General features: G+C 40.3%; 1 protein-coding gene across 2 annotated transcripts; it reads left to right on the top strand.

Moving 5' to 3' along the window:
• The first annotated feature begins 2,818 nt into the window (after positions 1-2,818).
• On the top strand, positions 2,819-22,806 carry SEC22A (SEC22 homolog A, vesicle trafficking protein). 2 transcript variants are annotated; one of them, XM_071562325.1, is made up of 8 exons: positions 2,819-2,876; positions 6,214-6,435; positions 7,893-8,096; positions 9,975-10,138; positions 11,370-11,564; positions 16,478-16,596; positions 19,657-19,722; positions 22,473-22,806. In XM_071562325.1, the coding sequence occupies exons 3-8, from the start codon at positions 7,915-7,917 to the stop codon at positions 22,671-22,673; spliced, it is 927 nt and encodes a 308-aa protein (XP_071418426.1). In that variant the 5' UTR covers positions 2,819-2,876; positions 6,214-6,435; positions 7,893-7,914; the 3' UTR covers positions 22,674-22,806. The 2 variants fall into 2 exon arrangements, with proteins under 2 accessions (XP_071418426.1, XP_071418427.1); XM_071562326.1 differs by lacking the exon at positions 2,819-2,876 and adding an exon at positions 2,883-3,228.
• The last annotated feature ends 344 nt before the right edge of the window (positions 22,807-23,150 follow it).

The raw sequence follows: 23,150 nt of genomic DNA, 5'->3' as shown, positions 1-23,150 counted from the left end.
GTGTGATTCAGTAGGAAAACAGTGAAGAGCAGCCCAGGGAGAAAATTATCCTTGTATCAGTAAGGAAAGTAGTTTTAAAATAGGAACCTCACTTTAGGGTTAGTAATGAGATTTGCAAACTTTCACTTCTGTATTATCATTTGTTGTTGAAACATGTCCAGTTGACTTGTCTGGAAGTGAGTGCAATTAGTCCAGCAGCTTAGTTTCATCTCAGTGCCCTTTTCCTGGTGGCTTCTACATCCCATCACACACTCTCCAGTGTCCCCTTGGAGAACAGCTCTGGTTATTCACACAGTGCCAGAGACACACCACAGGTGTGTCAGTCCATGACACCTAGTGGGAACCAGCCAGCTGCAGTCAGAGGTTCTTACACTGTTGCCTATTCCTGTGAAAAATGGACACTCGAAAACAGGTTTAATGGAGAAAGATATACAGGTTACCTTTGATGCCTAAGGGATTTTTGATTTTTTCATTTTTATAGATTTTAGAAGTACTTGTAACTGTAGTAAAATGTAGATCTAGTGTGTTAATATTTTTAGCAGCTTAAGTTCATTGTTTATGTACTTTATATTCCCTATCCCATATAAATAGCTCAAATTCTTTTAGCTGTTTAGGCATTTTTTCAAGGTAGAAGGCTGAAGAATATCAGGCGGCCTGCAGAACGAGACATAAACATGAGCCATCAACCTTGGGGTCAAAGAACACTGGAAAAGCTCCAAGGGCCCAATGTGTGCTGGGGAAGATGCAAATGGTGAAGAGGGTCCCACTGTCCCCTAGACTCAATTGCTGGGGAGGTGTGACCAGGGGCAGGACAGGGCTGGACTGAGAGATGTGTAACCTGGGGATTGGGTAGACAATATTATAAAAACCATGGAAGTCAGTGTTCAGGGAGACACATCATCATGTATTCCTGAAAGGCCTAAGCCCAGACATTAAAGAATCTACCTTTTTATCTTATCCCACACTAACTTGACTTAGAGTCCATTTTTTGGTGTCTCTCAAGGCATCACCTTTATTAGAAGGTTCTAAGGTGCACACCAGAAGGTCTGCACCCCATGACCAGGAATGTTACAACTTTTAAAACGTCTCTAGTAATTCACATATGAGATATGGACAACCAACCATGATCTTCATTTCCCTCTGTGCCACACCCATGAGGGTCTTCAGAACTGCCCCCTGGAGATCTTCCAGGACCTCTAGGCCACCTTCTTACGTTTTATCTTCTTACTACCTACCGGTGGCTTCTCACAAACACCATGACCTTGGCAGGCCATGAGAAAGCTTACAATTTTGTGGGTGATCTGTGGAATAAAGACTCTACATCCAATAAGGCTATAGAGAGGTACATTTATTCAAGGCCCGGGTGCATAAGGGATAGCTCCTCCAAAAACATGCACACCTGGTTAACATTTTGTTTATATGCAAGTAAGTTATACATATTCATTATTTCTTTATGCATAAACATTATTTTCTTAGAAAAGGCAGGGTTATTATAATGAGTTCTAAGAACTGATTTCCATCTTCTCCACCCTGTGCACCTCCTTTAGCGCCTGCACCTTTCCTCCTGGGAATTAGGGGCAAGGCTCTCTGGTGGTCTTTGAGGATGAAGTTTGTTGTCTTCCTTATGTGTCCTTTTTACCTTTGACTCAAAACCGCCCCAAACCGGATCTGTTGGCAACTATAACCAGTCTAATTGGCAAATTTCTCTGTAATTATCCTGTTCTTTTTACATATCTTCTGATTTATCTTTGTTTCATATGGTGTCCAGTCTATTTTAGTTAGTACAAGAAATCCCTAAAGCCCCTTAGTACAGAAGCTTCAAGGACAGGTCTTACACATCCGTACCTTATGATTTTTGCCATATGCTAAACTACTTTATATAAAAGTGTTTTTTGTGGTAAGTATTAAGCAAATTCTATGAGAGATGTATTGATTGATAACATTATCAATCAATAAGGGTAAGTCCCTCCAATCACTGTCTACATGTGTGTATGGCCAAACTTTGCTAACGCAGATTTGGGCAGGGCTCTCCCCACATGGGTGTGCCCTTCCAGCCTGCACAGTGGATGTTTTAGGTGAGGCTCAGCGTGTGCAGAACTGGCCCCACCGTTTCAGTCCCGAGGTCCATTTGCCACGGCCGAGAGAGCTTGGACAGTGACAGTGAAGTCCTTGGGACTAGAACCCACAGCCCCCGGTATTGCCAGGAGGTCTCCCATCCAAGTACCAGCCGGGGCTGACCCTGCTCAGCTTCCGAGATCTGATGGGATCGGGTGTCAGGGTGGCATTTAACTGCCATTATCTACAGGTGGCTTCTCACAAGACACCATGGCCTTGGCAGGGCATGAAAAAGCTTGTGCGGGAAAGGGATTTAGTAACTGACTTTAGGATGTGAGCAACCCAGAAGAATCCATACAACTTGTCTGGTTGCAAAAACCTACAGAACACACTAAACCGTGATGCATCACACGGGAAAACGCAAAGGGGGTGGCCCTCCCCTTGGCCCCTCACTGAGCTGCTGCGGCCCCTGCCCTGTCCCTCCCCTCCCCTCCCCTCCCTTCCCCTCCCCTCTCTTCCCCTCCCCTTCCCTCTCTTCCCCTCCCCTTCCCGTCCCGCTCTGCCCTGCCCCGCCCCGCCCTGCCCTCCCTGCCCTGCCCTGCCCTGCCCTGCCCTCCCTGCCCTGCCCTGCCCTGCCCTCCCTGCCCTGCTCTGCCCTGCCCTGCCCTGCCCTCCCTGCCCTGCCCTGCCCTCCCTGCCCTGCCCTGCCCTGCAATGGCGCTGTCGCACCGCGCGGGGGCCCCCGCGCCTCGGGAGGGGCGGTGCGGCCGCGGCCGCTCCCACAATGCCCGGCGGGACCCGCGCACCGCCCCGGCGCACAGGTACGGACCGCGGGGCCTGAGCGGGCGGTACCGGCACCGGCACTGGCACCGGCACCGTCACCGCCACCGGCACTGTCGCCTCACTGCCCGCCCCAGCCGGCCCCAGGCCCGGCCGCTGAGCCTCAGGGCCCGCCGCGTTCGCGCCGCTGCCACGGGGCCGCTGTCTGGTTTCGGGGTTCGGTGTCGGCCGCGCCGGGGCCCACGCGGGGCTCCCGCAGGCGCCGCTCGGCACCGGCAAAGGGCCCGCGGCGCTGCCCGCGCTCGGAACAGCGGGTCGGGTAAAGTTTGGCGTTTTGGCAGTCGCTGAGTCAGCGCTTCTGCAGAGGGTGCACAGGCCGTGTCGGAGTGCCACGTAAGTAGGTGGTAGATAGAGATGTAAGGATCAGGCTCCCAGACTTTGGGATGCAGCTTGTTCCGTGCCCTCGGTTTTTCCAGAATTGTATGGTCGTTAGGGAGGATTTCTTCGCAGAAGGGGTGGTTAGACATTGGAATGGGGTGCCCAGGGAGGTGGCAGAGTTGCCGTCCCTGGAGGAGTTTAAGGAAATACTGGACGTGGTGCTTGGTGCCATGGTCTAGTTGACATAGTGGTGTTTGGTCAAAAGTTGGACTTGATGGTCTTTTCCAGTGTAATTGATTCTGCGATCCTGATTCTGTGATCTTGATTCTGCTTCTGAGGTCTCTTTCCCTCTGCTCTATGAGAAGAATTATGTGACTTGTGGTTTAGGATTATTTCCTTGTCTGGTCATACCTGACGATGTCAGGTGGCTTTATTTGTTGTGTCCTTCTGCAAGGCTGTGTACTCTTGTACACGTGTTTCTGGAGTGTGCTGTAGAGTGGACAAATTAAGGCTCCTGCCTGTGTGATGCAGCTGTCACAACCCTCAGAAGTGGGGACAATAGGTGGTCTAACTTAAGTACACTGGAAGCAAGCACAGAAATTGTATGTTCATTGTGTGTCAAGCAGGAGTGCAGCTTTCACCCACTTCCCGATTTTACATTTCATGTAAGGCTGTCACGAGAGGCCGACATGCTGGCAAAAAATGCCTTGATTAAGTTGGTAGTGGAGGCTGGCAGGTGCAGGAGGGTAGGCTTGCTGTTACAATACATCTGCTTACGATTTTTGTGAAGCTGGACTTCTTTAAAAAAATGGAGTATCCTGAGCAAACCGTAGTCACAGGTCACTTTTAAGCACTTGTAATAAATGTTATGAGATGGCAGCAGATAGATCTAAAACACTTACTGTCAGATCACGGGTGGGACTGGAACACAGGCCACTTTCTAGGACTTTTCCAGATGTTGCCTCAGGATCAAGTACCATCATAACATGGAAATAAACAAGATGATAATTGAATATGTCTTCTGAAAAAAATGTACAGTGGAACAGGCTCTGGTTTCCATCATCTGAGGTTTCCTGTGCATGGGAGAAAATGAAACCAGACACACCAATTCCTGTTTGTGAAAGCCTTGATGCTGACGTGTGTGAGGAGCTGGACAGCTCTTGGGAAGGTGGAGTAACAGAGTGGCCACTGAGCTGACTTCTACCCCTGTGTGTCCAGCTTTCTCCATGTTCCTCTTTTCTATGAGTTCTCCCAGTCCTTGTGTGCAGGGAGGGCTGTCAAGGGGTGCAAGGGGAAATCAATAAAGATGGGGCAGAAGTAGATACTGACTAAGGGAAACATAAGAACAGTGCCAGCATGGAGTGATGCTTCCCTAGCATACTCTCACTGGGGGGTCAGGATCCTACTGAGCAAAGGGCACTGCTTTAGTTTTAATAACACTGGTATTTTTTTCTGTGAACTTTTCCAGTTGTGGCTTGAATTTATATAACGTTGTAGCATTGAAAACAGCCTGTGACAATGCTGGTAATGTTTTGTGAAGAACCCTCTCTGGTACCTGTGAGCCAAACATCTGCTGGTTGGATTTGGAATTCCTCAGTTCTGTCATGGAATGAGGCAGTGAGCCTGATCCCCATTCATTTCCTTGCACCTGTAAAAGTTTAATAGTCCATTTGTAGTGGAAATGTACTCTTCTGTCATCTTTGAGTGATTGAGGGATATAGAGTTTTTTGAGGAAAACATGAAATTTGTAATGATTTGGTGAATTACTTTATGCAGTTTTGAGTAGATGTTTAAAAAAGGCATTTAAAGGCAGTTCTAAAAGCACTACCATACCCTTAATGTCCATTCTTCAATCTGTACCTATGTAAGTCTATATCAAATTTACCACTTGACTCCTGTAAAGCTGTGTTGTTTTGGGAGCTGGACAAAGTAGTCTTTCATTTTGAAGATTTAGTAAACTTTTTTCTTATGTTAATACCTTTTCAAGGAAGGATGAATGTTCTCTTATTGTATGTGTATTAGACATCTCTTGACGTATGTGTGGTCTTGCAAACAAAGTGATTTTCTTTTATTGCCTGCATTTTTTAGATAGTCTTCTGATTTTGTGTTAGGAAGCTGAGAAAAAAGTACATATTTTCACTGGTTGGCTTTTTAAGATGATGATAACAAAATCTGGCTGGCTGGTGTTCTTTAAATTATTCATCTAAACACAATTTTTACCTTCCAAGGTTTTGTAGTATATTAAAGGAATATGTTAAGGTTTCAGTGGAGGCTTATCATAGAATCATAGAATTGATCGGGTTGGAAAAGACCTCCGAGGTCATCACGTCCAACCCTTGGTCCAACTCCAGTCCATTAGATCATGGCACTCCTGTTAGAGAGCTTAGTTTTCCAAGTGTAAGTAGGAGTCTTGAAGAAAGTTTTGTTGTAGATTTATGCAAATATTTATTTGCATATAGAATAGACATAAAAATTGAAAGATACCGCTTAAGATGTCTTTATCCTTTGCTGTGTTGTTTGTGCATACCTGGTGTTACTGATGTTTATGTTCTGTTTTTAGGAGGTGTAGGAGGAAAGCAATTATGGGGAGATTGAATATTGAAAATCTTCCTTCTTTGGAAATACAGCTGTGGTTGTGTTGTGTTATGTTCCCAAAGTGCTCTGATCAGAGGAGATTGTGGGTTATTTAATCTGGTGTATGAGGTGAATGATGGGATCAGAGTCAAAGGTTGTGTTACCCCCCTGGGTTACTCGTGTACAGTGCAGACAGGTAATGTATTTTCCCATTTTAAATGGCTGAAGTGATGCAACTTCCTGAGCTTCACTTAAAGAACAGAGAAACATTTTAATATCTCTATTATTCTAGTTTTCTTTTTCTTTTGAGTAACCTCCCACAGCTGTTTTCAGTCATTTCTAATAAGTGTGCCTTCACAAAAAGAGCTGAAGAATGTTGTTAACTAGTAAATACATTTATTAACTTTTTCTGTTTGTTCTTATCAGGTAGCTCAACATGAACTTTAACCATCAAGATCATGTAAAAAGTGAACAGAACAGTATTTTTTCTTGTGAGAGGATTCTGAGTTTCTGCTGCAGTGCAGTTGGATTCACTACCATTTCCTGAAACAAGACGTGGAACTTTGTTTCTTCCTTCATGTTAGGTGCTAACAAAGTTACCTGTTTCATCAGAGGAAATGCAGACCCATGAAATTACATTTTGTGCAAGTAAGTTAATGATGGGGTATTTAAACTTTGCTATCCCATTGGGTTTTTTGTTTGTATTGCTATAGCTCCCAGAAGTCCCTGTCAGGATTGAGTTCCAAGTGGTAGAGGTGGTTATTGTCAGAGAACCATTACAGTTTAAAGCTCCTCTGCAATTTTGTCACACTTTTGAGCTGTTGCCTTGGTTATGTGGGTGGCAGCATAGCTAGGAAAATGGGTCCATCTGCATTCCATGTGAATTGTCCTTCTGGGAGCACATACATGAACTCAGATAGAGACAGGTAAAAGTTTCTAAAACTGTGGGTTTAGTTTCTGGAGTGCTTCATTGCCAGCAGGCTGATCTAGAGCAAGTCCTGAAGTTGGGGTTGTTTTCTGGTTTTGTGTCCAGATGATCAAAGCACTTTGTACAGGAGGGAATTCTCTAGTGAAGTGCTGAAATAACAAGTGCACCTGATGAAAGCCCAGAGGTGTTCAGCAGACCACAGGCAACAGTGGCTTCCACTGCTTTGATGACTTTGGGGAAAGTCTGATGTGCTGTTCAAGTAAAATAAGAGGGTATTAATTTGGCATTTATTCAGCTAATGTGATGCATCTCATGGGAGGATGAAGTTTGACTGCTGATGAAGCTGAATTTCTTAACCTGAAAATGACAACACATTTTCAGTGCTCTCATTGTTATATGCCCCTTTCTCTCTGAAGAGTAAATAACCTTGGAAAACCTGAATATTGTTGATTATTCATTAAGCATCCTACTTAACCTTTGGTTAGTGGAAAATAGGGGTGCTGAGAGTTCAGGGAAAAAAATAGCTATTTCCTCTCTTTTATGAAGACACAGTGTTATTTGGGGAACATTTGGATTCCTGACTTTTGAGAATACAGTCCTTCAGTTGGTGGGGCTTGTAAAGTGCCATTCACGTCATGGTTTGGAAGGTGCTGTAAACATGTCAGTGTTGCACACAAAAGCATATTTCAGCTGTATTCAGAAATCTGTTTCCTTTTGCAGTTTTTGACTGTTTGGAACTTGAGTAGCATCATCTGAGGGAGGCAAAACTATTTTTTCATAGTCTCTGAAGTGATAGGTGTAGTATGTGGCAGGAGACTGCAGAGCAGTGTTAACAGCTGAGGAAGTGTTTGCTTTTGGCTTCATGTAAATTCTAGCAGTTCGCCCACTTGTGTACTGATACTTAGCAGATAAATATTCCTTCCTTTAGTGCTTGTCTTGCTGAACTTTTGAATGTTTTGATTTCATGTGAGGTTTGAAGAACTGCTTTGTGGTTCATATAGATTAATAAGTCTTGTTGAGTTGGGACTCTAATTTGAGTTATAGTTGAAAATCCTCCCTGCCCCATTTGAAGCCTGAACCCAGTGTACAGCTCGAGGAGTTTGATTAATCACAGCTGACTCTGTTGTTTCTGCTTTTACTTTAATTCTGATTCCTCCTGATCTGTGTTTTGTTGCAGGTTGTTGTTAACTCTGTTGGCAATGTCTATGATTTTGTCTGCCTCTGTGGTCCGTGTGAGGGATGGGCTCCCACTGTCTGCATCTACTGATTATGAACAGAGCACAGGAATGCAAGAATGTAGAAAATACTTCAAAATGCTCTCAAAGAAACTTTCTCAGCTTCCTGATAGATGTACTCTGAAAACTGGACAGTATAATATAAAGTAAGGCTTCTCCTTTACATATTTGCAACATCCTCTGTTGTGTCTGTCTGTAAGTGAAAAAGTGAACAGTTCACATTAGAAATGCTTAATCAAATTAGGATTAATTCTTGGCAGTATTTATGTATCAGAAATTTTAAACTGAGATTTGAAACCTACTGAAACTTTAGTGGGAGTTCTTTTACAAGGGCATGTAGTTATAGGACAAGGGAGAGTGGCTTTAAACTGAAAGAGGGTAGGTTTGAATTAGATATTGGGAAGAAATTTTTCATTTTAAGTGTGGTGAGGCACTGACATGGCTTGCCTTGAGAAACTGTGGATGCTCCATCCCGGGAACTGCTCAAGGCCAGGCTGGATGGGGCTTTGAGCATCCTGTTCTAGTGGAAGGTGTCCCTGCCCATGGCAAGAGACTTGGAACTAGATGGTCTTTCAGATCCTTTCTAAACAAACCATGCTAAGATTCTAGTTTGAAATAAACAGTATTTTTATAAATATTGAAGTCCTTTATCTAGTATAAATATTTCTTTTAATTTCAAGGTTGATCTGTACATGAAAATAACCAGACTTTTCTTGGTCATGCCAGTTCAACTAGTACTCATTTGTTTTCTTTTGTTAGTCTAACCAGCTTTTAAAAGGTGCCCAAATACTTCCATGACCAGTATTTTTGAAATATCTCATGAGGATGTTTACATGAGGCCCTTCTGTTGTACCTTCAGGTTTTCTGTTGGATTCAGAGAAACATGTGCTAAATCCCAGGCCTAACTCAATAATAGTTTCACAGCGTGAAACTTGGATTGTTGTGAAATAATTATTTGCATCTGTTGTTTACTCAGAATTTTACTTTGTGTGTGATCTTTCTCCTTTGTGTTGGTAACAAAGTGTCCCTGTGTGTTGTTGATAGTTCACTTGCACTTTATCTGAGCTAAATTCTGATTCTAATTAGAGCTACCATTTTAAATCGAGTGAGTAATTTCATCCTAAGCACTAGTAACGATGTAGAAGTTCCAGTGGTGGAAAGTTTACCACCTGAATGATCCTAGAAAGTGCTCAGCCCTCTCCATCTCCCACTAGGATATGAGAGTTCCAGCATTTCTTGGGTTTAGGCCCAGGATGAACTAAATTGTGCAGTCAATTTTTCTTTTGTCTTTTGTCATCTGTACTTGGCTTGTGAACTGATTTGCTTAAAAGTAACTTTTAAGAATGAGACATAAGGCTTAGTCAGCATAGTTTTTATTATTTTTGTCTTTACTTTTAATGGTGTAAGTTATCCACCAAGACTTTGAAGAAATTTGAATGTGTCATGCAGACCTGAACTCTAATGAATTGCCTAAATGCAGCAGGGAATATGTATATTGAAAACTTTTCTGATTTCATATTTGCCATCTCTAATCGTCCTGGCCCCTGTATGTAGAGAATGATTAATTCTGTTTTCTACTGAACAGTTTTATTTCCTTACATATTCCAGAAAGAATCAACTGCCCTCCCCCCACCAAACCTGAGATAGGTTTTTGCATTTTTGGGTGCACCAAATCACATATTCTGCCTTTCAGATGAGTGAAAAGCTATTATGGGTCAAACCTGTGTTTTTGTATCCCTAAAGCTTTATGTTATTTTCTGTTTTGTGGATGTGTGTACACACACACCTGTATGTGTAATACAGCTCCTCACATGATTGTACAATGTGATGCCAAAGTAAAGCATTGCCTAAAAGTAAATTGTTTTTCTTCCAGAATAGCGTTGGAGTTTTAAGTAAACTTTAATTCCTTTGCTACCCTAGATAAAGTTTTGCTGTTCTGGTTGTAGAATATAAGATCAGACCAGAGAAGCAGCTAATTCCCTGGATTTAAATTTGAAATTTTAAATATGTTGTCTCAATTCTAGCTTTATAAGTTCTCTGGGAGTAAGCTACATGATGCTGTGCACTGAAAACTATCCCAATGTCCTGGCTTTCTGCTTCCTGGATGAGCTTCAGAAAGAGTTCATCACTACCTACAACATGATGAAGACAAATACTGCAATCAGACCATACTGTTTCATAGAGTTTGGTAAGGACCTGACTGTTTCCCCCTTCATTCTCACACTACGACAAATGAGTCATTAAATGGATGTGCAACTTAATGCACCCAAACTAAAATGTCCAAGGCAGTTTATATCTTTATTTTAGGTGGATTTAGAGTCTGAGTTACCTCCTGTTAGAGGCAACAAAGAAATACTTCTGTGGGGCATTAAATTAGGCTTCTGGAATTTTATCCAAACTTATTTGTAATTTTTCTGCTCATTTCTGTAGGTTTTGATATGAGCCCTGTATGACCAACTCTGGAGTTCATCTTCTAGTTAATATTACTAGCAGTTGTTTGACTTCATACCTGTTGAAATACTTAACCTATAAAGTCACTGAACTTCATAAATTTCTCAAGTAGAAGATTGCAGTTCATGTTTGCTCTTAGCTGTGCTGTAACTTTGGTTTAGTACATGAGAGATTTTTATTTATTTTATGAGGTACTAAAGCATTTAATCTTCTGTCATGAAAACTCCAAATGCAACTCATCTCATATATACCAGATAACAGTTGTTACAAATTCCATTAATTTATGTTTGTTTAATACTATATATTAGGCAGTTATTTTAGATATTTCTATAAAACACATTAGAGCAAAAAGAGCCACAGTTTTAGAAATACAGGGGAAGACATTCCAGTTGGGTAACTCCTGTCTGTAATTCAGTCAATTATTAACAACTTCTGTATAACATTATTGTCTTCCTTTGAAAAGTTCATTGAACACTTTTTTTCCCCCCAACACCTTTGTTCTACTAGTTGGTAAGTTAGAATTTAAGTCTGTTACAGCTTAAATATATATAAGTTTTCTCCTCCTGAATATTTTGCGAGCCTGTTTCATACTCAAGTACATTCACACTTAAGTGCAGGAGTTTATTCATAAGGATATTTATTAAACAGTAGAGCTAAAATAAATGCAGTAAACCCATTGTATTAGAAATGCATTCAGTCTCATGCAGTGAAAAGTCATTAGTTTATTCACAGTTATTAAGTAATTAGATTTTTAGAGCTTGGACTCTTTTTTTTAACTGCAGAATTAAATAACCCACGAGGTATTAGGCACCAAACAAAAGTAGTGTTAAAAATTCGAGATAAATATAAACATTTCCATCAATGTGTTTCAGTTTGTGAAGTATGTAGTATATAGAGCTGCAGGATCTTAGATTATTCAACTAACAGAAGTCCATAAAAATATGCCTTTTTTTTTAAATTTTACACAGATAATTTCATTCAGAGGACCAAACAGAGATACAACAACACACGTTCTTTGTCAACAAAGATGAATCTTGCTGACATGCAGACAGAAATCAAACTGAGACCACCGTATCAAATTTCTGTGGCAGAGCTTGGGTCACCCAATGGCTTTGCACATGTATCTGTGGGGGAGTACAAGGGTACTGGTAAGATATCTGCAGGTAAGGTTCAGACTTCTGGTTTTGTGTCCTCAAATGAGACAGATGCAGGGTAATAGAACTCAATTTTCATTTTTTTTTCCTTTAAAAAAGCTTTTTCAAAGCATAAAGCTGCCATGACCTTATATGCATTTTAGCCTAGAAGTCTGTTTTGTCCCCTGCTCAAAGTGCACGTCTTCCCCAGGCACTCAAAGGGAGAAATGGGCCCATTCAATGGGCTGCTTTATTGAAGGGGAAAAAGCCCTGCAAATGAAGATGAGCACTTAACAAGAAGATGATCTTTCTTTTTCTGACCTTTCAAGATTTTCTGAAAATTTTTATTATTTCTGCTTAGTAAGACTCCATGATGACATAAGCTGAGAGCAGTGTCAGGAGTTAGAGCAGCTGGAGGGAGAGGCATCACTTTAGGAAGAAAATGCCGTGATGAAAATCCAAAGGGCTGTGCTGGCTAAAAGATGCACTCACTGCAGTGAGTGCTTTGTGTACAACATTAAGAATTGCTATTTTGTATAAAATTGACACATTCATATAAGTCATTATTTTTTAAAAAAATCTTTAATTGGCTTCATGTAGAAGGCAAGTGTGTAATTGTGTGGTTGAGCTGGGTTAAAATGTTGTGCTGTTAACTGAGTGCTCTGAGTGAGTTTGAAGCCCTTCAGATATTTCCCAGCAGGACAGAAACTTAAAACTTGCCAAATCCTTGCACTAATATGTGAACTCCACATGTGAAACTGACATCATCTGATTTCAGTCTTCCAACTTTAGTGAAGCAAAATCATAAATAAAATGGAAGGAAATGTTGATTTTAATTAGGTAATATATTACTCTTTTTTTCCCCAAAAGCACCTCTGTCTATAAGTTATGCTGGGCAGGCATAGACTGCCTGACACTTTAGAGTGTCAGGATGAAACCATAAATCATAGAATCGCAATCATAAATCTAAACACTTCCTGCAGTTTTGTAATAAAAGAGATTAGCTTAATTTTGTGCAGTTTTTTATATATGTATATGTTAATAGGATCTCTTTGCCAGTGTATTATCCTTACTGTGTACTTACTCATAAGGATTATGCTAGAAGATTGAAAACTGCTGTCTCCTGAAGATGAAAACCAAATCAAATCGTTGGGGTGCCCTATTTGCACTCTGGGGCCCTGATTCTGAGAATTCCAGGTGCTGTGAGATAGTGTAGAAATAGCTTCAACTTTATGTATTTGCAATTTATCAGTATTAGAGTTACATTCTGGAAAATGAGTAAAGGAAAAGTGCAAAGATGTTTAAAGTGCTTTAAAGAATAGAATCTTCTAAGCAGTGCTGTACATACCTTTAGTAATCTCCTGCTTTGCATGTGTGAGCTGTTTTCAGACATATAATGCTGTGAGTCTTTTACCACTTTTGATGCTTATATTGTTGTTTCCTCTTAGTTTGCTGGTGTAATCCTGCCCTGTGGAAAAGGTTGCAGTGGCAGAAGTGGCAATTGGTTATCTAGATTTGAACTTCGTGCGATTGGGAAAATAAAAAGCAATAAGCATGAGAGAACTTGGCCTGTGTCAGAATTGGCTGTTTTTTTAAAAGTTATTCATGTAGTGGGAGATGGGTTTTTTATCACTTCTCTGAGTAAAATTGCTGCAAGATCATATAGGGCTAAGTTAAAATGCATAGGCACCATTTCCCTTTTTACTGTAAAGGAAGATTCAAAAATAATTGGCATATTATCTTCTAATTTTTTTCTTCTACCTCTTCCAAACTTCATGCAGAAACAGTTCTAGTGTCCTCTTTTCTTTCCATATTGACTTCTGTTTTGGTTACTTTTAACTTTCTTCTTCCTCTGAATTCCATAGATTTCTGTTCAGTTATCCACTTCCTTCCTTGAGTTGCTGTAGAAACTCACCATCAAAGGGCTGTACCTTAGGAGAGGTTTGCACTTTGCTCCTTCTCCAGCTCTTCACATTTTAGGTGGTACTGAATAACAGTGTCTATTTTAGCAAGTCTGCTAATAGCTTTGTAATCCTTCACATTCATCACTTCACCCTTGAAAAGAACTTTGGATGTTTGATGCCCACTCAGTTGGCTGGACTTCAGAGTTTCTCCTTTGCTCTAAGGACAAATTCTCACAAAAAGATACAGTTTTCCTGGTGTAATTTCCTGAATATGCTGTCCTGTTAAAAAGCAGGACTTGCTAGAAGTGCATGAAGTATGTGAAATCAGGTTGGAGAGCATGCAGGGGTGGGGAGTGAGGTGGAGGCAAACCTTGTGTTGTTAATGCAGAGTGGCAGAGCTGGACATGTTACTTTGGCCATGCTGGGGAGGGTCTGGCTGTTAGTTGTGCTGTAATTGGTTCAGTAGGGCAGTCCCGTGGTGTAAAGGAGAGCACTCTGGACTCTGAATCCCAAGGACCTGAGTTCGAGTCTCAGTGGGACCGTCCCCTGGCAGTAAGTGCCTCCCTGCCATCCGATCCCATCAGACCTCGGATGCTCAGCATGGTCAGCCCTGCTCAGTGCCGGGGGCTGTGACAGTCCTGGGGACTTCACTGTCACTGTCCAAGCTCGCTCGGCCGTGGCAGATGGACCTTGGGACTTAAATGGTGGGGCCAGTTCTGCACACGCTGTGCCTCATCTAAAGCAGCCACTGTGCAGGGTGGAAGGGCACACCCACGTGGGGAGAGCCCTGCCCAAATCTGCGTTCCCGAAGTCTGGCCATGCATACAGTTGGTTCAGTAGCCACAGTGAAGTGTCCAGGCCTCCTGTGTTGTGAAAGTAATTGAAAATAGCAGCCCTTCTCCTCCAGAGAAAGTTCTGTGTACTGAGGAATAGGGGTAATTATGAATGTGTGAAGCATAAAGTGCACAGATTATAGATAGAATTTTGCTTTGAAGGTGGCTGTAGGTGTTGACAGGCATTAGAAATAGGGTGACAGCATGCTGATTGTGATGTTTGAGGTTAGGATGAATTTATTACTATTTGACCTTTTTTTTCAATGAAGGAACAGTTGTCAAATCAAAGTTATTTTTTGCCTGATGGCATACTCCATGTTTTTGGGGTTTGGGGATTTTTTTTACATTTTACTTTTAAGTAAACAGACTTAAAACTACTGCAGTTTCTCATATTGTGTAAATTTCCTAAAATTTTATTTAAATATCAGTATTCAGAATTTGTGCTGTATTTGAATTGAGGATTTTTGATTTGGCACTTATCATATTTTTAAGATTGATTGATGTATCAACTCAAAGTCAGCTGCCTTTTACCCTGCATTCACTGACATTCCTTCTTCATTCTTTTGGTTTTACCTTCATCTTTTAGTGTATAAATGACTCTTGTTGCTCTAATTGTAACACTAAAATCCATTAAGCCCTGGAGAGTTTATTGACATCAGTAGTATTATACAATGTCCTTCTAATTTTTTGGATTTTTTAATGAGAGAAAAATTATTATTTTATGATCCCTCATAGACAGTCTTGATTTAACTGACAAGACTCTTTACTTTTTCCCCCATGGTTCTCAAAGATGCGTTTTAAATGCTGTTTTAACACATGATGATTTTAAGTTACCTGATAAATGGGGAAAATGAGGTTGTCTGGAGAGCTGTGAGTGGAGAGCAGTGAACTAATTTTATCCACCAGTTAGTGAAATGTAATTACTTTTGGCTATAAACAGTCACATACACCCTCAGTTTTTTGCTACTCTCGAGATGAAATGGTTTAAAAAAGCCAAAAGAAAACAACCAGTTGGGAGGGTTTGGTATGCAAGTAGCATATCTAACCCTAACTGAGTGATTGCTGGGAGTAGTTAGAAAAGCAATGAGCTCTTGAAGTTAAACATGGGTTATGCTTTTGTTTAAAAAAACCCCAACTGATTACACTATTAAAGTTGGCACAAATGAATTAACTGAACTCATCCTGTGTTTTATTTTTGTTATCCTACACTCATAATTAGGCAGCCCTGCCTGCTTATCAGTATGAAATAGCTTTTGTTGTTTTTTCTTTAGGTTCTGTAACTTCATAAACCTTTTTCCTGTATCTGTGCAATGCAAACAACTGGGATTGACACCCCTCTCTCCATTAATGTTACAGTTCATTAACCTCATTGTTCACATCTTTGCACTTGGCTGATTTGAACAGAATGATTTGAGTACAGCTCAGTAATCCCACTGTTCTCCCAGTGTCGCCCAGACTATTAAGAGTTTTGCATTGTTTTCTCACATTTGCTTTCTGTTATTAATTATGCAAAGGGGACAGTAATGAGGAACATACACAACTGTTACATATTTGTGACCCTGGATAATGGTGACCCCAGATAAGCCTGAAAGAGTGGGTGTGCGTGGAAATAAAGGCTTTTTTAATTTTAATGTGTTTTGTAAGAGGCTGCTAAGTGCTATCTGGAAGGTCTGTATAAGGTGGTAACAGAGATACTCAGTTGGCTCTATTTTTTAAGGAAGGGCACTGTGATAGCTTTGCCTTGAAGTGTTCTGTTCAGCAAACAAGCTAAATCAGTTCTGATGTCTCACTGGTGCATTGCTGTTAAAGAAGAGTGGAGGTGGTGAGAGTAGCTCGTAAGTATGTGACTTATTAGCTGGTTACCAGTTGTGGATGGGTTTCACTTGCAAGTGCATCTTTGACTGTTGATTTCCTGGCATGTGTGAGCAGCTGTCAGTACCATAATGAATAAATGGAATGTATTGAAATAGAGACTACATCTAACAAGGCAATAATAAATGTGAACTGAAGGAAAATTTACTTTTGGTTAAACATTGTGCTGAAATATTTAAAATGTTTCTTATTGTTAGAAAAAAAATTGACATTTTATGGTTTACTTCAGTGATCTCGAGGTAGAAGCCACAGAAAAATGAGATGACTATTTTACTAAATTTCTAAAGGCATTGCTTTGACCTTCGATTTCTTTTTTTGATCTTCTGCTTTGCAGCTCCTCATCAGCGTCTGGAACCTGTGACCCTGCCAGGGATTGTCTCGTTTGTGCTTAGTCTGTTATGTGGAGCTTTGAATTTGATTCGTGGCTTTCATGCCATAGAAAGCCTTCTCCAGGTATTGTACATGTTTGTGACTGTAAAAGTTGTGCATCACAGCAATCATAATTATCACCTTGGAAGATGCTGTGTGAGCTGAGTCTCCCCAGTTTCATTTTCAGAAGGGCTGTTTATGAGGTCAGGCCTCTGTTTATGAGACCTGTATTGTTGGTGACTTGAGCATCCTTTTTGAGTGATGCCTCATTCACTGAGGCTGTGAGTTTCAAGAGCAGTAGAGGGTGGGTGGCCAACTCTTTCCCTGGTACCTTGGTAGCAGTGAGTATGTGAACATCATGTTCTGTTTTCTAAATTTATGCCAGGGGATGAGGCGTTTAATTTCTGTAGATGCTATTTAAAAGTATTTGAGTGAAATGATGAACAGCTTTGAAAATCTGGCCAATTTTTTTTAAGTTCACAGAGTGTGGATCTTTAAACAGGTTTTGTATAATTGTTTTCTGAAACTTTTTTACTTATTTGTTTGTATAGAATAAACCTTTTTAAGTAATATGTTTATTTCTCTTTATGTGCTGAAGGGTTCTGTGTCAGGGAAAACTTTGATTTCTTCTAAACTCCCCTCACCTCCTTAAACATCAACATCCCCCTCACCAAACAACCTCATCAAAACCCTATTTTTTTTTGCAAACTCTCTGCTCCGATCCTTCCTGTAGCCTTTTGGTTTCTTTCTGTTCCATGTCTCGTGCCAGTTATATTCTCACTGCTACAACATCACTGACAGTGGTTTATGATTTCAGGCAATTCATGTGAAATATGACAGTTGTGCTTGCAGGCATGCACAGAAAGTTCATGTTTCTTACCACAAAAAAAGAAGAATTCCTTGCCATTTAATGGCTTAGTTGTTGTGGTCATAGACATAGAAACTAAAAATCACATGGAAGTTTTCTGAAAGAAAATGGTAATCCTCTTGCTTGGCTAATAGATAATCCTTTTATTCAAACATATATCTGGACTTCATAGAATCATGGAGTCATTTAGGTTGGAAAAGACCTGAGTCCAGCCATTAACCCAGCACTGCCAAGTGCACCACTAAACCATGTCCCAAAGTGCCACATTTACACAGCTTTTAAATTTCCCCATGGATGGGGATTCAGCCACTTACCTGGGCAGCCTGTTCCAATGCTTCACAACTCTTTCAGTGAGGAAATTTTTCAAATATCATCTAAACCTCCCCTGGTGCAACTTGACGCCATTTCCTCTCATCCTGTCCCTCATTACCTGGGTGGAGAGAACGGCACCCACCTCGCCTCCGTCTCCTGCCCATTGCAGAGGGTGTAAAGTTTCCTGAGCCTCCTTTTCTTCAGGCTAAACAGCCTCAGTTTCTTCAGATGCTCCGTGTAAGTTGTGGTCTCTGGCCCTTTCACCAACTAACTGCAGTATTTTCTGTTACTTAATGAATTTATTTAGGGAAGGAAGGTAAAGAAGGTGACCTGCATTCCAGTTGTCTTATATAGTTATTGGTATGTGTAAAGATTTAATAAGCAGTAATGTTCGAGGTCTCAGCATTTCCTGAAGACTAAGAGATAAATGAATGATGTTAATGAAAATAGTCCATGCTAGGTCCTTCTTTTTGAGTTGTTTGTGGTTTGTTTTTTAAAGAAAGACCAAGAATGAAATAGTGAACAAATATCTCTGCTTTATCCCTAATTAGATTTTTCAAAGTATGCTGTAGTACAAATAGTACTGAACAGATTTTTGCCACTAACTGTGATGTTTCTAGAACTTACTTTATTACTTTCCACAGCTGATTTTTTTTAAGGAATGCCAATTTTAGATTAACTTATTTAAGTGATGACAGGGCAGCCAGTTAATTTTATTCTATATGTTATTGCATCTGGAGATAATAGATGGCAGTACAGATGGAAGATAATTTTCATTTCTGACAAATGAGGCACACTAAAAATCCATTAAAATTTTTCTTAATTTGCTTTGTGGCTTTTTCCATAATAAAATTTAGGGAGAAATAATCCAAAGCATGATTAATGAAATGTGTTCTGAGAAGTCATTCAAAAGCATCTCTGAATTACTGTTTCCTTTAAAATCAGTGTTTTCATTTGGATGTTAGTGAAACTCTGTTACAACCTGTAGCTGCACCCCAGCAAATATGCAGTGGCACTGAGGCAAAGACTTCACAGGTATAGAAGTCACTGCATTGTGTAGGTAATTTTTATGTGCAGATACACAAAGTTTTCCCTGGTCAACACTGGAGGTGGAAATGCTCCACCTTGAGCATACTCTGAGTGCATGTTGTACTTGAGAACTGACCTCCTTCTTCTCAAAATTATATTCAATCTCCAAACAAAACATTTGCATGAGTATCCCTTTGTTTTCCTGGAGAAACTTTTTGATTGTTGCAGGTGTTTGTTGGAAATGCAGTTGGAATAGTCAGGGAGCATGTAAATTTATTCTGCTCAGCTCTACAGAAACTCCAACAACCCTTTTGAATAAGTTAGAAAGATTTGTTTTGTTTTTTAAACACGTACTAGAAAGATCTGTCACTTCAAGTAAATTTTTCCATCCTTTCCTTCAAGAAAACTTAATTTTCCCCTAGTCTGATAAATTCCTGTGCTGCTGTTTGCTCTCACTGCCACGAGCTGCCTGCGTTATTCTCTGTGCAGGGTTTTACCCCACCCTAGCGGCCACTTTGGGCCTTTCCCTTTTATCTCGTTCCCATTTGGTGAAGCTGGAGGAAGGCACAGTTCTACAAAGTTGGTATCAAAGCTGGTTACCAGTGTGTAGACTTGAATTTTCAAAGGCATCTGGACAAGGTAAGTATCCAGTGTTAGAGCTGGACTTAAATTAAGGCTTTTGAAAATCTCAACATTAGTTCTCTGCTGTGAATCAACATTTTGGTCAGACTCCATCCAACTCATGGTGTTTTTTTCCCAGACATACAAGTAAGCGCTGATTAGTCCTAACTCTTGGTTTTGTGTAGTCTAGGAATTGCTATAAGTCAATATGTGAAACTATTTGAACATAGAATATTTAATAACTTGTCATACTATAAATGTCTGGTGTTTCACTGAAACATCGTAAAACATGGCTTTTTGTTTTATTCTCACAGAATGAAGGTGAAGATTTCAGCTATGTTATTGCATTTTTTCTTGGAACAGCAGCCTGTTTGTACCAGGTGTGTTCTTCTGTTTGCATAATTCACTAGAGTTTAGAGACATTACCCAGTCATGCATAAATTGTCATCATGTTTTCTTAAATGTCACATATACTTGAATAGCGTGATTATAAAAAAATAATTTCTGCTCTGTTTCATTAATCATAAATTGTCATATAGTAGATTGATGCAAAGAGCTTCTGTTTGCTGATGTTTTTCTCCAGTTAGATGGTTAAGACATTTACTTTTCTGTTTGGAGCTTATAATTTAGCTCTGAAGTCAGGAGTAGTGGGGGTTATATTATTTCCCTGAAGTTTCATAGTTCAAGTAAGCTTAACCATCTGAACAAATACCTCACTGCTTCTTCCCTTTGGGCAGATTTGAAGTAAATACAGAAAATACATGTGCCTTTCCTTCAGTGTCTGCCTTGAATGGAGCTCTTTGGAGGAAAGAATCCATACAACTCACAGAGTAGACTTTTTATTAATATTCCAAATGCATCTCTTGAGACTCTGTTCCTCACCCTCTGGTATCATTCCTGCAATATGTGGTTGGTCAGTTTTTAGAACTAAGAGGGATGTTGGTTCTCTGGCATGTTCTGATGTTCTTTTGCCACAGTTAAGAGTTCAGGACATTTGACAGCACATTTAATTGTGATTCACCCTCCAGGTGGGTGAACACATCATACTATATTGTCTTCTTCAGTTAGTAACAACAAGTGTTTCTAGTTTCCAAGGAATGTTTGAAACCAAGGTGTGCTGGTAAAAAAAAGGCATTTAGATGGAATCTGATGTTGTAGTCTCACTGACATGTCTGGTGTTGCTCCATAGTTTCTAGTCTTTTCTGAAGAAGAAAATGTACAAAAGTAACAAATGTCCCAGTTGTACCTGAAGTGCAAAGCATCAGGAGCTGAGCCTTCAGTCATCAGTCATCTCTTAACATTTAATAAAAAAAAAATCAAAATCTCCTCTGAAGTAGCACAGAGGATCCTTCTGCTTAAAAGCATGCTCAGTGATTGCCATGATAACACTCCCCTTTAGTACTAGAAAAACAACCCTTGGGAGTTTCATAACAGCATCTCTTATAGTAAGGTGTTAAAACCACAGTGTTTTGGCCTTTTGACTTTTTTGGCTTTTTGCTCTGTTATATAAGGGGCAAATTTTCCAGTATTTCAGACCTAGACTAACGAAAAATACATTTCAGAATTCATTTAAAACAGTTCTTCAGTAAAATTCACAGTCAGCATCAAGTTACAGTAACATTTTTAAACTTCTGTAGTATTTTTGTTTTTTCAGCCCTTCATATTTATTAATCATTTTGATGACTCTTCCTTTAATCTTGGAAGCAGTTACACTTCTTCATACTTTATCAGTGGAGGTGACAATGCTAGAAAATTACCTGAGTTCCTATTGCTGAGATACTAGCACCAACAAATTGTTCTTTTAGCTGTGATTTGTGAAACTGTCAGCACAAGTAGGTTGCTTTTACTCTGCTCAAAATGGCCAAGTGGGTTCAGATTCTGTCTAGATTCTGAAACACGTGGATTATTCATCTCTAGTTTTGCTTTGCTTTGGAGGAAGGACATACAAATCTTACTGAACTGCCAGTGCTCACCTCTCTGAAGGTGTTTAGATATACAGAAATCAGAACTAGCTTTGTTGATCTCAGCCACCCTTGCATTGGAAATGCATGCTTTGTAACAAAGTGCTTGAGTTGGAACAGAATACAAAATAAGCTCTATAAATTTCTCTGTTCAGTTGCAAATCTACAAAGCTTTGGCCCTTTTTTGAGGAACATGGAAGATGAAAAAAAAAAGTTTCTTTGACCGATAAAATGTGGCAAATGCCTAAGAAGGGCAGAAATGGCACTGAGATAATCTGGTGATGGATGCTGTTAAAGTTGTGTGACCACGGTTATAAATCCACTGGGAACAGATTTGGAATAGAAAGTAAGGCCACATACTGTTTATCTACCTTAAAGCACATCAAAAACTTTCTTCAGCAGAGAGAAACAGCCAGAATCCAGAGCAGGGTAAAGAATTTTTTTGTAGCAGTTGAGGAAGTTGTTTGAAAAACAGCAGAAGTAAAACTAAGGACTACATAAAAGCTGTATCATCTTAGAGATGAAAACAGGTGAGAGAGTTGATCATGTTTCCAGTTGCAGTAGGAGGAAGGCCAAGCAGGGAACTGTGGGCAATCCTGACACTCGGTGTTACACCAGTGTGCAGAAACAGATTCTGAAAATGTGGTAGGATTTGTCTCCAAATGTGATCCCTCTTGCAGCAGCTGGCGCAGGACAGTGGATGTTTGTGGACCTCTGCATTTCCCAGTTAGTCCCCTCACAGGACACTTGGAGTTGCCTCGTGCTGAGTATTCACTCCCAGCTGCAGGGACCTGTATTTTCCCTGTCCCTCCCACTGCTTTTCCTGAAGAAAATTTAACAGTGGCTCTTGTTCCTTCTCCACTTCTTGAGAGGAACAGAGAATGTATTTTGACCAGAGATTGCCAGAAACATTCACTTTGTTTTGTCATGGGCCACTCTTACTATGGGAGAATTGTTCGCAGAAAGGGTTTAAGGGCAGCAAAATGTAACCTTCTATTTGATGTTGGGTGTTTTTCACCCTTCCGTGGCAGCCAAATTGATACTGTTCTTTCAATTTTAACTCAGACTTTTCCATGTTTGGTCTGTAATTCTTCAGGGACCACATAGTGTTTCTTCAGTGGAAGTTACTTTCTGTGAGGTAATGTGATTTCTCTTTTATTTCCCGGCAGTGTTACCTGTTTGTGTACTACACGGGCTGGAGGAATGCCAAGTCCTTCCTGACCTTTGGGCTGATTTGCCTGTGTAACATGTATCTGTACGAACTGCGCAACCTGTGGCAGCTCTTCTTTCACGTCACTGTGGGAGCATTTTCTACCTTACAAATTCGACTGCGGCAACCACAGGGAAAGTCCCCTGATTACAATGTCTGACAAGGCCTGGAACATTAGAGGAAGTTTGTTCCAGCAGTTATTCACTCTCAGGAATGTAAAGCTGTTCTCCAAAAGAAGAAGCTGTCTGTTTGTTGATTTTTTTTTTAATAAATCAGTGTAAGATGCCTGTGGACATTTTGCACTTGATGGTTGAACTTTTCTAATTATTTTTTTATTTTCTTGAAAAGAACACAAAAGAGTATGGGACTTGAGGAGGAAGGTGGAGCATATCGTGGAAATGTATGTAGGGACACCAATTTTGGGGAATTTGACTGGTGGCATAAAAAAAGCTTCATTCAAAAGTATGTTAACAGAGGAATGTGTAGAGTGTGTGTTCTGCATATCATGCAAGCTTTTCACTTCCAAAATCAGTTTTGCCTTTGTAAGGCAGTAGGGAATAGGCTAAGTAAGTAATAATAATGCTATTGCATATTAGCAAACTAGATGTGGAATATGTAAGATACAAAGTTTTGGAAT

The sequence above is a fragment of the Pithys albifrons genome, chromosome 8, assembly GCF_047495875.1.
Source record: "Pithys albifrons albifrons isolate INPA30051 chromosome 8, PitAlb_v1, whole genome shotgun sequence".
NCBI lineage: Eukaryota > Metazoa > Chordata > Aves > Passeriformes > Thamnophilidae > Pithys > Pithys albifrons.
The sequence above is the reverse complement of the archived record's forward strand: the minus strand, read 5'-3'. Positions and strand labels throughout refer to the sequence as shown.